Source organism: Phyllostomus discolor, chromosome 9 (assembly GCF_004126475.2).
Source record: "Phyllostomus discolor isolate MPI-MPIP mPhyDis1 chromosome 9, mPhyDis1.pri.v3, whole genome shotgun sequence".
NCBI classification, from domain to species: Eukaryota; Metazoa; Chordata; class Mammalia; order Chiroptera; family Phyllostomidae; genus Phyllostomus; species Phyllostomus discolor.
The window spans coordinates 103,835,533-103,848,845 of NC_040911.2; the positions used below are offsets into that span (position 1 = coordinate 103,835,533).

At 60.5% G+C, this 13,313-nt stretch overlaps 2 protein-coding genes across 3 annotated transcripts; one reads left to right on the forward strand and one right to left on the reverse strand.

Annotated features, from left to right (window-relative positions):
• Positions 1-556: 556 nt before the first annotated feature.
• On the reverse strand, positions 557-3,862 carry PPP1R3D (protein phosphatase 1 regulatory subunit 3D). Its single transcript, XM_036009997.1, has one exon. The coding sequence runs from the start codon at positions 3,461-3,463 to the stop codon at positions 2,564-2,566; it is 900 nt and encodes a 299-aa protein (XP_035865890.1). The 5' UTR covers positions 3,464-3,862; the 3' UTR covers positions 557-2,563.
• A 90-nt stretch (positions 3,863-3,952) lies between these two features.
• On the forward strand, positions 3,953-9,047 carry FAM217B (family with sequence similarity 217 member B). 2 transcript variants are annotated; one of them, XM_028523641.2, is made up of 4 exons: positions 3,953-4,085; positions 5,995-6,106; positions 6,223-6,308; positions 7,918-9,047. In XM_028523641.2, exon 4 carries the CDS (start codon positions 7,922-7,924, stop codon positions 9,044-9,046), a length of 1,125 nt encoding a protein of 374 aa, XP_028379442.1. In that variant the 5' UTR covers positions 3,953-4,085; positions 5,995-6,106; positions 6,223-6,308; positions 7,918-7,921; the 3' UTR covers position 9,047. The 2 variants fall into 2 exon arrangements, with proteins under 2 accessions (XP_028379442.1, XP_035865889.1); XM_036009996.1 differs by lacking the exon at positions 3,953-4,085 and adding an exon at positions 5,120-5,569.
• Positions 9,048-13,313: the final 4,266 nt, after the last annotated feature.

Sequence of the window (13,313 nt, forward strand, 5' to 3'; positions counted from 1 at the left end):
TGCAGGTGGGATGCCCCTGCTAGAGTTGTTTTCATACCTGACTTGGCATGAGTGATGGCATTTCACTTTCTTAAAGACATATGCACCTGTGCTACTGAAACTGAGGTACCAGCATACTATATACATATGTATGTCTCTGTATATTTATATACATATATAAATCTACATATACATATATGCCAAATATATATATATATAAATATTTGGCAGGGCACTAAATTTGACTGTTGTAGGACGAATAAGACTTAACCATGAAATGATTTAAACAAGAGGTTTCTAATACCTTGTTTCTGTAATAAGGAGACAAGAAAAACTCATTCCAGCTACCAATTTGAGCATGTATAATTTAATTTTAGGCCTGGGTGAAATCGTCTTAAATGGCAGACATTAAAATGTGTTTGGGGAGACAGCGCAACAATTTTCACATTCCACTACAAAATGCGAACATCTAACCCACGTAACTGGGTTTCAGGGTGTGAAAGTTCTTGTTAAACTGAACCTGATGATACGAGGCAAGTATATTTAAGCTTTTACATTAAGAAATGTTGATATTTTAAAAGGCACCCCGAGGTTCTCTTAATACTGATGATACAATGTTTACTTTATACCCCGCGAGCAGAACCTTTCTGGTAAGTGACTTTCACACAGATTGTCATGGATTGTAAGATTCTCTACGTGCCTTCCTTTATACAGCAGTACTTTGGCAGCTCTAAGCTCTGCGTGTGAATACTCAGGGTAATTATTTTGCACCCTGGGCCGGGGCCAAGGGCATAGTGTCCAGGGCTCTCACAGGCGTGCTGACCTAATTGGACAGCTCGTCACACAACAGGAAATGCAAGCAGGCCTGCCTCTCTCTTGCATGTCAATGCGGTGCCCTGAGCTGACAGCCGAAGGCTGCTCACCTCCATCACGGTACTTGGAATCAAAATTCCGAGTTCTTACATCGGAGGGCACTCCCTCCAGGTCAGAAAGCTTCCTCCTTGGACTTTCAAAGACACAAAAGTCGCCATCGCAAAAAACAACTTGGTCAAAAGGCAGAACGCATCCTTCTCACACCGATTGAAGAAATGTCAACAAGCGTTGGAAAATTTAGAGTTAACTCATTGGTGACAGCTGTCACAAAACTGTACGCTGGCTCCAGCGGTATCATCGCGGAACCTCACCAGCTGCAGGCCTTGCCCCCGGGACTGGGTTTCCCCACATCAGCACCAGCACCTGCTGTCGGAGAAAACCACCGCTGGGCCCCCAGGGAAAGCACCCGCCCTTTGCCAGCGGTTCGAAGTCGCTGTAGCTCTCTGCAGAGGACAATGGCCTCGGCTTCTCGGTTGGCAATTTTTTCTTTACAAAGGAAAAGCATTTAGCACTTTAAAGCTGGGAAGGCAATCCAGACCACGTTAGAAACTCCCTGACCTGAAGTCACAAATAAAGTTGGCAGGTAGCCGAGAAAACCAGGCGTGTATGAGTGCAATTTAAAACCATTAAAAAGAATAAATACTTGTGATTTCTCTTTCCTTAGTGCTCTCCGGCTGTTGCTGAAAACACCTACATCTACGTGGTGCCGTGACTGCTGAAAGGTGCTGGCTGGGACCCCCTGACACTGAAGGAGACACAAGAAGTCATCTGAATCATAAAAAGGTAATTGAAAAGGACACGGTTGCCTGAGAGTCCATAGAGTCGCCTGGGAATTTGAATCACTTGAGGCAGAGTTCCTCACCACGTTTAGGCAGTTCCAAACCGAACCAGAGTGGCCCGGTGCCATGCAGACACATGTCATCCAGCCCGCGCCAGAGGGACACAGGAAGCGAGAAGAGACGCTGCAGAGAAGTAAAGGCTTAAGCTTCTCCCTCCTCCTCGGCTGCGACGCAGGGGGCACACCGCCTAACCAGGGCAGGCTGGAGGCCTCGGAATGGTTGTGTGATGACTGATGAGGCATAAATTTCCTGCCTATTAATAGTTTCCCACCGTGAGAGGTCCCCAGACACTGGCAGCATGCGTGGTCTCAAGTTTTCCTCGTCCCAGAGCAGGAAAGCCTCCAGGGGCCTCGAAGGGGGTCACGCTGGGGCGCAGATACGCAAGACCGATTTTTTTTTTAGCTTATTAAATCCAGGATGTTCCCGAGAAGGCATCCGTTAGGAGTCAAAGTCCCAGTGTCACAATGATAATAAATAATAGCTATGTTCCCGGAGACCCAGGCACGACACGTGCGAAAGCGTCAGGCCTTACTAGCAGGAGCACGCAGGCCTGTCCCCCAAACCCAGCCAGAGCCCCTCCCAGAGAGCCCGTCGCTCCCAGGCATCCGCAGCCCAGCACCCCTCCCCCAGCGAGTTACACACCGCCCTCTGGCCACCTGAGGCTACTTTTTACACCAGGCGACACAGATATTTCGAGTAGACAACAGGATGGCCACCGCCAGGGAACCGTGCAGCAGGACATGAGGTCAGACTTAGGTTTGGGGATGGGGTATAGGTTATAGGTCAGAGCCGCGGCCTCTTCCCCGAGGGCCCAGCTAGGCAGGCACCGCAGGTGCGGCTAGGGGGCAGAGCGCCGGGCCCGGGCCCGCTGCTCAGATGAAGTGGATCCAGCTCTCTTCGCACTCCCCGCGGGGCATGTGCAGCTCGTGGTTGCGGCAGGTGAGGCTGTAGTCACGGCCGCTGTTGTTGTCCCAGTGCTCGGCGCCGGCCACACGGTAGCGCAGCGCGAAGTGCACGCGGGAGCCTAGAGCCAGCAGGAAGGGCGGCACTGGGAAGCCGAAGGCGAAGACGTCCTCCGTGCCCTCGGAGCCCGCGGGCCCGCGCCACCTGGCAACCGCCTCGTGCGAGCTGCGCCACTCAGAAAAGGTGTAGCGGACCGCCACCTGCTTCTCGAAGGCCACATTGCGCACGCGCACCGTGCCGCTGACGCCTAGGTCCGAGCAGGTGACGCGCTCCAGGCACACCAGCTGCCGCCCCAGGCGCTCGCCGAAGTCTGCGGCCTCGATGGGCGGCGGGAAGTCGGGCACCAGGCACCGCAGCGTGAACTCCAGGTCCTGGCTGCTGCAGCACAGATCTGAGTTGATGGCGAGCCGCGACAGCACGTGCAGCGGCACCGACGGGTCGTCGCCCACGCTGAACACCTTGACTTGGGCCAGCTCCAGGCCCAGTGCGTCGGCGAAGCGCACACGGGGCTGCCGACTGCAGCCCCGACGGCACGCAGCGCCGGGGGCGCCCGCAGCCTTCTGGCGCCGCTCGGGCGAGCTGGGAAGCGAGTGCGCCCGCCGCTGGATGATGGGTCGCAGGCTGGGGTCGCAGCCTGACGGTGCGGACGGCGGCGGCGGCGCGCGTCCCGGGATCCCGGGGGGCCGGCAAGGCCGCCGCTGAGCGGCTGCGCTGCCGTCCAGGTCCGAGAGGCTGCTGAGGCTTCGCAGGGCGGTCTTCCGAGACCCCAGGGTGCGGGGCAGGTCTGCGGAGCCCGAGCCTGAGGACATGGCCCGGCCGGCCCTCGGGTGTAGGGGCAGGGGTCCGAGGGTCAGCCTCCGACCCCGCCTCCGCTACCCTGGCGGCGTCCCCCGCGGCGCTCAGAGGTCCCCGGCCGTCCGCCGGAACTGCAGCCTGGAGGAACCCCTGGGGCCTGCTGCGCTCTCCGCTCCTCCGCCACTTCGCCCCTCTGGCTCTCCACCAGGTCTTGCGTTTCTGGCAGCGAACCCAGAGCCTGCTTCCCAGGAGATGAGTGCTGTCTCCAGGGCAAGCCTTTCGGGGCCGCCCGGAGAGCGCAGGGTGGCACCTCCTTTCGCCTCCAGGAGGTTCTTACCCGGAGGCTGCGTTCGTGAGGCGGCCCCTCCCACCTTCCCGGTCCGCGACGTTACTTACGCGGCTGCAACTTGTTCGGATGCAACTTCCCGGTGAGCCTCCGCCCCGCCCCTCGTGACGCCGCCCGGGCGCGGGCTCGCGCGGGCCGGAGCGCCGCCGGGGAGCCCGGCCGGGCGCGCGCCGCTGCGCGTCGCCCCCTGCCGCGCGCTCACAGCAGCGCGCAGCGGAACGGCCTCCCGCCCCGGCGCCGGGAAGGAGGGCTGGCGGCCTCGTCACGTGTCCTCGGCGATCGCGAAACAGGTCTGATCAATTTCTGTCTGAGTCTGCCTGGCCCACGCGCCTATCGATCGTAGATCGGTGTCTGCACAAACGGAAGACACGGAGAAATGCATGCTGCGGGTCCCCGGATTTCTGGGTTACGGGGGCGGGGAGGGTTGCGGGTGCAAGGACTGGCCTTTCCAGGGGCTAGTCCTCCGGCTCCTGTTAACCCTCTAGGCTAGCTAGCTCTTTGGGCACATGCACCGCCCCCGGGACCCTCGGCGGGACCGCGGAGCCCCGCTGCTGCGTAGGGAAGCGTCCTGTCCGCACATCACCCACAATGCTTTGCCGCCCCGGACCGCCAGCCCAGTCCCGGGGGCGAGGAAGCGGGGAGGGGCGGTGCTGCCGCGGCGCCTCTCCAGACGCCCAGCGGGAGGGGAAGACGTGGGGACGAGAGTTCACACCCTGTGCTGGGTCACGCAGCTCCCCTCAATCTGCCTCTGGCGCTCGGGAAACAGACTTGCAGCCTCCTTCCTTCCGAGGCAAGCCCGAACCACCGGGGAACCAAACTCGCGCTCGTCTCCCGCATCCTCAGGGCCTTGCAGGCGTGCAGCCCGGTAGCTTCGTGCAGAAAACGGGAGCCCAGGGAGCGGTGTGGGGCCGGGAACTCCAGAGGGCTCCCCCCCCCCCCACCGTCCGGAGCAGGGAGAAACCCAGACGGACGGAGGGGCTGGGAGAGCACGCTCTGCGCGCCTAGAAACCCGTCGGGCCCGCAGGCGGCGGCAGAGCTCACTCGCTGCGAGCGCCCAGGCGGGACCTCTGTCACCGCCATATGTAAACTGACTAAAAAGGCATACTGTTACTGTGAACGTAACACAGGAAGAAAATAAAAATCTTCCACGTCCCACCTCTGCCTCGTCTCCAGGAGAGGCAGGGGCTAGCCCCAAAGTCGGCATGCACCTTCAGATCCGGGCCCTGGTAGGCCACTCACAGTAGGAGGTGTATGAGTCAACAGGACTTGGAAAAGAGATAAGATGGGAGGCGCACCGTTGATCTGTTTATAATCCGCTAATGGGTTGATGCGACAGTGGGAGTTGACAGGGAGTGTCCCCAACCCTGTCTGAGCTCCCGGAGAGCTGGGACGGGGCCACAGTCCTGCCCCGTCCCAGGCACTTCTGCCCTAAGTTGTGAATGAGCGAAGGGCTGGATCCCGGCTCTTTGGAGCAACGCCTGCCCTGAGCCTGGCGGGCCTCCTCCGTGTGTCGCCTCCACGGGAACCGTGTGTGCGAGAGCCCAGTCACAGCCTGTCCGGCAGTGTGATCTCGTGTCCAAGGTCCGCTGTGCAAACAGAGCGGGCAAAACACAGCTGTGAAGCAAAGGCCACCCCCCCCCCACCCATCTTTTAACGCAGTGCAAATGCTTACAAACAGGCCAGTGAACACCAGCCCGGGTCTGGATGCAGGGCCGCCTGCACCCAGTGCTCACTGACTGTGCTGCTGTCCCCAGATGGGGCCGACACAGAGAAGGTTAGCCTGGGCCCTGGGCAAGGATCACAGGCAAATTCCGAATTTGTGAAGCGTTCCGTATTTTTAGAAACAAAGTGTTCCATATTTTTAGAAACCAACTCTTAGATACAGAGAACAAATTGATGGTTGCCAAATGGAAGGGGAGCAGGGCGGGGGGATGGGTGAGAAGGGGGAAGGGATTAGGAAGCACAAACTACCAGTTATAAAGTTAGTCCCGGAGGTACAAAGCACAGCACACGGAATACGGTCGACACGGCTGTAGTAGCTGGGTATGGTGTCACAGGGGTACGGGCTTACTAGCAGTGGTCACTGAGTTACATGAATGTCCAATCCCTTCGTTGTGCCCCTGGAACTAATATCACAGTGCTGGTCGCCTGTGCTCGAAAATGAATTGAGAAAATACTTAACCGTTCTGTTGCTTGCAGTTCCGGTGGTAAGGAGCCCTTCCCAAATATAGGAGGAATAAAGAAGTTACTTCCGCAGCTGTCAGCACCTTCCAACGGGTTGAGCAAAAATATTTCAGACGCTGCAGAGAAGGTGATGTAACCTTTGCAGGAGGGCCTCCCTTGGATTTGTCCTGTTTTCCGTTTGTTCGCTTCATGTGTGTGTGTGTGTGTGTGTGTGGTATTTATGACTGCTTGCCTGTTTTTCAGACAATCCCTCCAACCCTAGACGATGACCAGCCATGTGACTTTCTCAAGAGAGGGAGTGGGGTGAATGAATCTCACCAGAAAAGCAGGTAAACAGTTTTTGTAGAGCTGCTTTTGTCTCGTAAAATCGTGTTATCTCAGTCACAGGCTGACTGCGAGTGTCTGTGGGCGAGGCACACACACACACACACACACACACACTTGTATTTTCTTATCTGGCAGAAATGAGCGAGCCCATGGTTTAAACATTACTAGGGGGCGAAAGTTGCAGAGGCCGTCCCGTGGCACTGTTAGCAGAATCACCCGTTGCGGCCGAGCCCCTTAATCATCCTTCTATGTCAGTTCCCTTTTCCCGAAAAAGGAAGCAGATTATAACGCCTGTGGCCGCCCCGGGCAGCGAGAGGTAAGCCCACGCGCTCACCACGTCAGTGACGAGAGCTCAGCCCTGGCAGCTCCTCCCGCCGTCCCGCGGCATCTCGTGGGCAGCCGGCAGGCGGTGGGCAACGATTGCACGTCCTCCCTGCTCATGACTCAAGAAGTAACACTTTCAAGCGTGCTCGTGCGGGCGGACGGCCGCGGAGGTTTCCAAAAAGGTCCTTCAGCAGCCCTTTTTTTTTTCTTCTTTCTTTTCTTTCTTTCTTTCTTTCTGTCTTTCTTTCTTTCTTTCTCTCTCTCTTTCTTTCTTTCTTTCTTTCTTTTCTTCCTTCCTTTTCTTTCTTCTTTCTTTCTTTCTTTCTTTCTTTCTTTCTTTCTTTCTTTCTTTCTTTCTTTCTTTCTTTCTTTCTTCTTTTCCTTCTTTTCCTTCTTTTCTTTCTTTCTTCCTCCATCTGACTTGTCCGTCCCAGGGTATGGAGAAGCGTTATTAGTCTTAGTAAAAGGCCACGTCCTAGGTAAGTCCATGGAAAAGGAAATATTTCCAGTTCAGACATGAGCCCCTGCCTCCGACTGAGTCACCCCGGAAAGAACGAGGTGATGGAAGGGAAGCGCACAGGGCTGGGCGCCTCCCTCCGCTCGCCGCTCCCCGGGCCAGCGCCAGCCCGGAGCTCCCGTTCATGCCGGGTCTCAGGACACCGCGCGGCCGCCCCCTTAAGGACAGTGGCCCCGAGCGTTTCCTACGTGCAGACAGTCACACACTTTCGGTGGAGGGTACGGGGGGTACACGCCACCCTTTTTCACGTCAGGGTTTCGGTTGGCCCCGAGTCACAGCGCCCCCTAGTGTGTTCTCTCAAACTCGACCCTGACTTCTCGTGGACACAGCCCTGGAACCAGGCCCGTGAAAGCCAGCCGTGGATTTGACTCGTGGATGTTGTCAACTACCGCTCAGCGTCAGCAGAACAGGCTGAGGTCTCTGACACATTCTTCCTCCCAAACCGGCGTTCCCAAAGCACGCACGGCGTGGCCCGGGGTGGTCCCACGCGCGCTTGAGGAAAGGTCCGCGGCCTCCCCCGGTGCTGGCATTTGATACAAAGTAGCCCCCTGCCTGCCCTTCCGGCACCTGCGCCAGCTGACAGGGTGTTGCCCAGCCGGGGCGCTGGGTGGACACAGCTCTGGGACGTGCAGGAACCCGTGCAGGCCCTGGCGGGGCGCGAGGCCCTCCCCTTCCTGGCCCCAGGGCACCGGAGGGTCAGGCTCCTGGGCTGGGGGAGGCAGGCGCGCCCTGGGCACAGGTACTGAGAATCGCAGTTTTGTTTCTCGCAGCGTTATGGATGCTGGCCCATCTTGGACTAAAGCGCCACGTGGGAAGGACTCTTCGGGAAAAGGGCAGAGTGAGCCCCGAGCCGCCCGCGCGCCCCCCGGACCCGAGAGCAGCCCCCCGGGGGTCTCCGGGCCGGCTGCGGAGGAGCCCGGAGGCCGCGTTTCCCCGGAAGGCAAAGCCGCGAGGAGCCCGCTGGGGGCGGCGGGGAGCAAGCTGTTTCTCGCCGTGCGGTCGATGGGCATCCTGAAAGGAGATGCGGACGAGGACAGCGCCAGCGACCTCTCGGACTCGGAGCGGATCCCCATCGCTCCTTCGCCGCGCACGCCTCCAGATCTCCGCCTGCGGGCGGAAGAAATCGACCCGGCCTGCTTCGATCTGGACCTTCACCCGGGTCAGGGCCACGCGAGGGCCCAGTACTGCTACCCGGACTTCCTCCCGCCGCGATGTAGCGCCTGGGACCTGCGGGGCATGGCCATGCTTGTGCACGCGGAGCGCAGGCCCGGCGCCGTGCCGCGCACGGGCGGGCTGCTGGGCAGGTTCGTGGACCGGCTGCTTCAGCTCGAATGGCTGCAGATCCAGACCGTCCAGGGCGAGAGGGCCAAGGGCGGCAAGGCCCGGCTGCCTGCCGCGCCCGGGGGCGCCCTGCAGAGCCCCGGGAGAGGTAAGCTCCCCGCCGGGGCTGCGCCCAGGCCCCCCCAGGACGGGGCCCCCAAGCCGGGCCCCGCGCGAAAGAAAGGCCTTCCCCGCACACAGGGCGTGCCGGCCTGCTACCCCTTCGAGACGCCCCCCAGGCCCCCGGAGGCGCTGAGTGGCAGCAGGCTGGGCTCCCAGAAGCAAACCCTGGACGCGCGGGCCGAGGAGAAGAAGAGCGCTAGGAGCCTGCGGCCGCCGCGCTGGCACCCGGCGGGCGGGGACGGCAGCCTCGCCATGGAGAGCAGCGGCAACCTCCGCACCCCCAGACCGGCCGCGCCCGCGCCGGACGCCGCCGACGCCCGCAGGGCCTCCGGGCCGCAGGCGCACGCGCACCTGAAGAAGAAGGGAAACGCCCACAGCCGCGGCCACGCCCCCCTGTCCGGGGAGAAGAAGCTCAGGACGAGCGGAGGAAAGCAGAGCGCACAGAAACTCACGTAGCGGCCGGGCCGCCGGGCCGCGGGGCCCGCGGCTGCCTGCCTGCCTGCTAGAGCGAGCTCCTCCCGACCGACGCGCCGATGCTGTGCATTGAGGAGATGTTAGGGTAACCGCCCCGCCAGGACGAGGAGTCCTCGGGTCCTGCAGCCCACCCGGCCCCCACCCGGCTCTCTTCCAAAACAGCGTCTTGCGGGAAGTCCCCGTTCCCCGCCTCAAGCGAATGGCAGCCCCTTGGATACAAATTAGCCGAGGTCCGCGCCATGTGAAGGAACAAAGTGACAACTCCCCGGGGGAAGCGTCCCCCCACGGAACCAGCAGGCGCGTGGAGAACAGTGTCCGGGACGCCCGGCTCCCTCCCGCTTTCCCTGTCCCCACGTGTAGGAGCAGCGCCAGCAGCTCTCACGGGCGGGGCGCTCCGCGTCGGAGGTGGGCGTCCCCCTCAGGAGCCCTTGGAGCCTCTGCCCGGCTGGGTCCCAGAAGCTCGGCCCCTCTTCAAGTCGGGAGCGCGCATGTGGAGCCAAGTCTCTTATCACGGAGCCACCGACTGTGCAGAGGCCGCGGAATCCAATGTTCCCATGCACTTTCTTGACGTGAGTCTAAAAAGAAGAAAACAGGGGCATCTTCAGTTTATGGCTGGCGGCTCTCCGTGTGCTCTAAGCTGAGGACAAACACGTGTGGCCTGCCGGGCGGGGACGTGTGTGGGGTGAGGGGACACGGCCGTCTGGTGGGGCAGCATGGGGTCCGTGCCGCCCCAGCCCCCCCCTCCCCGGAGGCGCCCAGGGACACCGCTGGGTGGAGTTTGCAAACGAAGGGCCCGTGCCGTAGAGACGCTTGGAGCCTCTCTGAATGGAGCCGTCACCATGTCACCGCGTTGGGACCTGCATCCCGCGGCCTGTGGCCAGAACGGCGGTCTTCCCAGTTTTCGGGAGCAGGACCCCAGAGCCTCGCTGGGGGCGGGCCGGGTGGCAGAGGTGTGTGAAGCCCCTGCCTGTCTCCTGTCCGACCCCGGGGGCTTCCTGTCGCCCCTGAGGTCTCCCCCTGTCGCTGCAGCTAAGAAACACGCAGCCGCCCGGGGCTGTGCCAGTGGCACCTTCTGCCGACACTCTCGGAACAGCTTTACAGCCTCCGTTGGCCTGCTTCTTGCTGTACAGTGTGTTATAGTGACACAGCCAACTGTACCCCTGTAAAGGGTTATCCTGTTTTCTATTGTTTTATACAACGTGTTTCTCTTGTTTTCAACTCTGGGGGTGGAGGAGAAACGTGGCACTTGTCACCTGAACATCCGTCACAGCTTGCAGACGTGTCACCCAGCAGCAGTCAGCATCATCCGGGCTCTTCGTGAGTGATGGCGTAAGGACAAGATACACATCACTAGAACCGTGGGCCGGCGTTAACTATTCAGATCCTGTGTTGAAACCTGACTTCCGGCCACATGAAACAACGCGTAAACTGTGGACGGCAGCCTTTCCCTCCCCGGACTCCGCCTTCAGGAACGTGCAGCGCCTGTCTTTCGTCCTGTCCCCCCTAGCCTGCCCGGCGGGGGACAGCATGCTCTCACCTGCGTCCTGCACCTCCCCATGGGGACGAAGGCTGGACGTCTGTGTGCGGCACTCCCGTCGTCCCCAGGGTGGCATCCCTTTGTTCCCAGTATGTGAGCTGTGTTCTAGAAATGCAAGGCTGCTCTACTTACCTCCCCGTGCACCCCCCGTGGCACCCCGCCTGTCCAGGGCCACCTGCTGCTTGTGAGCGCGGGTGGGTTAGTCCTTCCTACGAGCCGGCAGTGAGCCCCGATTCCTCCTCTGCCAGACTTCCACCCAGCTCTTCAGGAGTTTCCCGGCTGATAACTCTCTGCAAGCCGAGCACACACTCCAGATGTTAATATGGAAGGGTTCACGCCAGGTCACTGCCTGCCCCAGTGGCGTGGGGTACCCACCCGTGTGGGCGCTCTCGGGGTCCCTGCAGGGTGAGGCCCACGTGGTTGGCTTTGCTGGCCTCGTGTGGGTCTGAGCTGAAGGCCATGATGCCTAAGAAGCTCAGAGGTAACAGCGCGAATGTTACATTGGTCCCTTGCTCTTGAATCGGAGGTGATGCTTCATTTGGGGATCAGTCATGAGGTCGCGTGGCAAGGCAGTGTGTAAAGCCTGGAGAAGTGACTTTGCTCGCCTGGGCTCTTCCTCAGGCCGATGGTTTCCTTTTACCCGTGTCACTGTGATTGGCGCAGGCCCACCAGGGGGCGCACATGCAGTCTCGGCGTGGTGACTCGAGAAGTGTTGTGACTCAGTGTTGTGACTCGGTGTTGTGACTTCCCAGGTGGACGGTGTTGGAAAGTGCAGCCGTGAGCTCATCCAGCTCACGTCCAGGCCACCGAGCCTCTTGCCAACCTGGCGACAGAGGCCGCTGTGTTTCTGAGAAGTGCCTCCCTTTTCTGGGGAGCTGTTTATGTATGAGGTGCACTTAAACTGAGGGAAACAGCCCGAAGTGTGAAGAAGTAACGACCAAAAAACTTCAGAGAGTGGAAGAAGAACTTCAGGCTTGGAATCAGTGAGCGGGGAAAGTTTTAAACGTGCAGGAAAGTGGACTACAAATCTCTACCAGTATTACCTGCAGCTGTTTAGGCCCGGGCTGTTCCTACAGGCTTCACACACTGAACTGGCCGAGGGTTATAACCAGCTGGGCGGGGGTGCCATCGGGGGCCTCAGACGGAGGGACAGGCAGAGGCTGTCACCGGCCCCACTGAAGCCAAGGGCTAAAGGGAAGACGGTCCGGGGGGCCGTCAGGCCTGGGAGGCTAGTTTCCAAAGAGACCAAGAGTCCCCCCCTTCCACGATGCACTACGTACTGCCCCCTTCCGCTTTCCTTCCCGCTCACACCCTTGCTCAGTTCCGTGAAAGCAAAACTCTCGGCGGGGTGTGTTTCGCGGTGGCAGAGCGGCACTATTTATTATTTATTTATTCACGAACACGTGCGGAGCACCATTCCGAACGGCCTGAGAACACGCAGCGTGTCTGCTGTGCGCCGTGGGGACCACTCCTGCGCACTCAGTTCCGTGTGCAATAAAACCGGGGCCTCGAACGGAGTCTGTGTGCGTCTGCAGCGTCCTTCCTCGAGACCGACCTCGGGCGGCGGGAAGGCGCCCGTTCGTGGTTCTGCGTGGCTTCTCACGCTGTCCCCCCCCCCCGGGGTCCGTCCGTCCGTCTCCCCGGTTCGAGCGGAGAAGGGCCGGGGAGGACACTCCGTGCCAGCTCCTTTCTGAACCCTGAGAGACGCCCCCGCGCCAGGGCGGGCTGTGCGTGGCTCCAGCCCCTCTGCCTCCCTGTACCCCCAGACGGTGTTGGGTGGTTAGGGGAGCAGGGTGGGGCGTCGGACGTCTGAAGTGACGAGCCGTACGCGAGTCACTGGCGCCTCGGCCGGAAACCCGTGCCCTCTCTTTCCATGCCCTGCCCTCCCACCCGGGTTCGGAGAGGGCAATGCTGAGAGGCCACTGTTCTGGACATGGGGGGCGGGGCGGGGGCGGGGCTGGGGGCGGGGCCTGGCTCCTCCCCTCCACTCCTTCCCCGCGGGGACTCAGTGGCCCTTTCTCATTTGGAGGCGTGTTAAACAAAATCCAGCCGAGCGCACTGTAAAGGCCTGGGCCCTGTTCCGCGGCGTGTGGATCGGGCAGCGCCCCTTGCGGCAGAGAGAAAGCCGACGAGCGCACCTGTAGGAAAGGTGTCCCTACCCTGGGAAGAAAGCCACAGCCCTGTCCTCGGGGCCGGGAGGCTGGGGCCCGAGAAGTCTGCGCAGGTTTCGGCTGTTACAAGCATTCCTTTCTCCCGCCTCGCCCGCCCCATGCTTCCCCGTCCACCACGGCCCCCCCGGTCACAGAAGCAAGTCCATGCCACCACCGGTGCTGGGGTCCCCCATCCCTCAGGAAGGCTCTCGGGGCCATAAGACTTGCCTTGGGTAAGCTGCGGTGCTTTTCTCCTGTCGGTCTGTCCCAGGACCCCGAACCACAGGCCCAGAAAGAGCCCTCAGGGGTGAGGGGGGCGGAGCTTGCTGCCCCACAGAAGGCCTCTTCGGGGTTAAGGGTTGTTTTAGGCTGGTTGTCTCTGAGACACGGGACCGGTACCGCAGGAGAAGCCCTGCAAACAGTGGCGTTGGCTGTTGGCGAGAGTCCTGTCCCACCACAAGGGCAATCTCCGCTGGGAAGGGAGTCACCAGGAGGAAGAGGGGGCCCCACCTACAGGGACTCCTAGGAACCCCGACCTTCAGGCAAGGGCTGAAATCTGCCT

Bases quoted from the DNA above. Each gene is read 5' to 3' on its own strand.
- PPP1R3D (XM_036009997.1), bottom strand. From the start codon at position 3,463: ATGTCCTCAGGCTCGGGCTCCGCAGACCTGCCCCGCACCCTGGGGTCT.
- FAM217B (XM_036009996.1), top strand. From the start codon at position 5,550: ATGGGGCCGACACAGAGAAG. The intron at 5,570-5,994 runs GTTAGCCTGGGC...TGTTGCTTGCAG, and splicing joins ATGGGGCCGACACAGAGAAG to TTCCGGTGGTAAGGAGCCCT. The intron at 6,309-7,917 runs GTAAACAGTTTT...TGTTTCTCGCAG, and splicing joins GAATCTCACCAGAAAAGCAG to CGTTATGGATGCTGGCCCAT.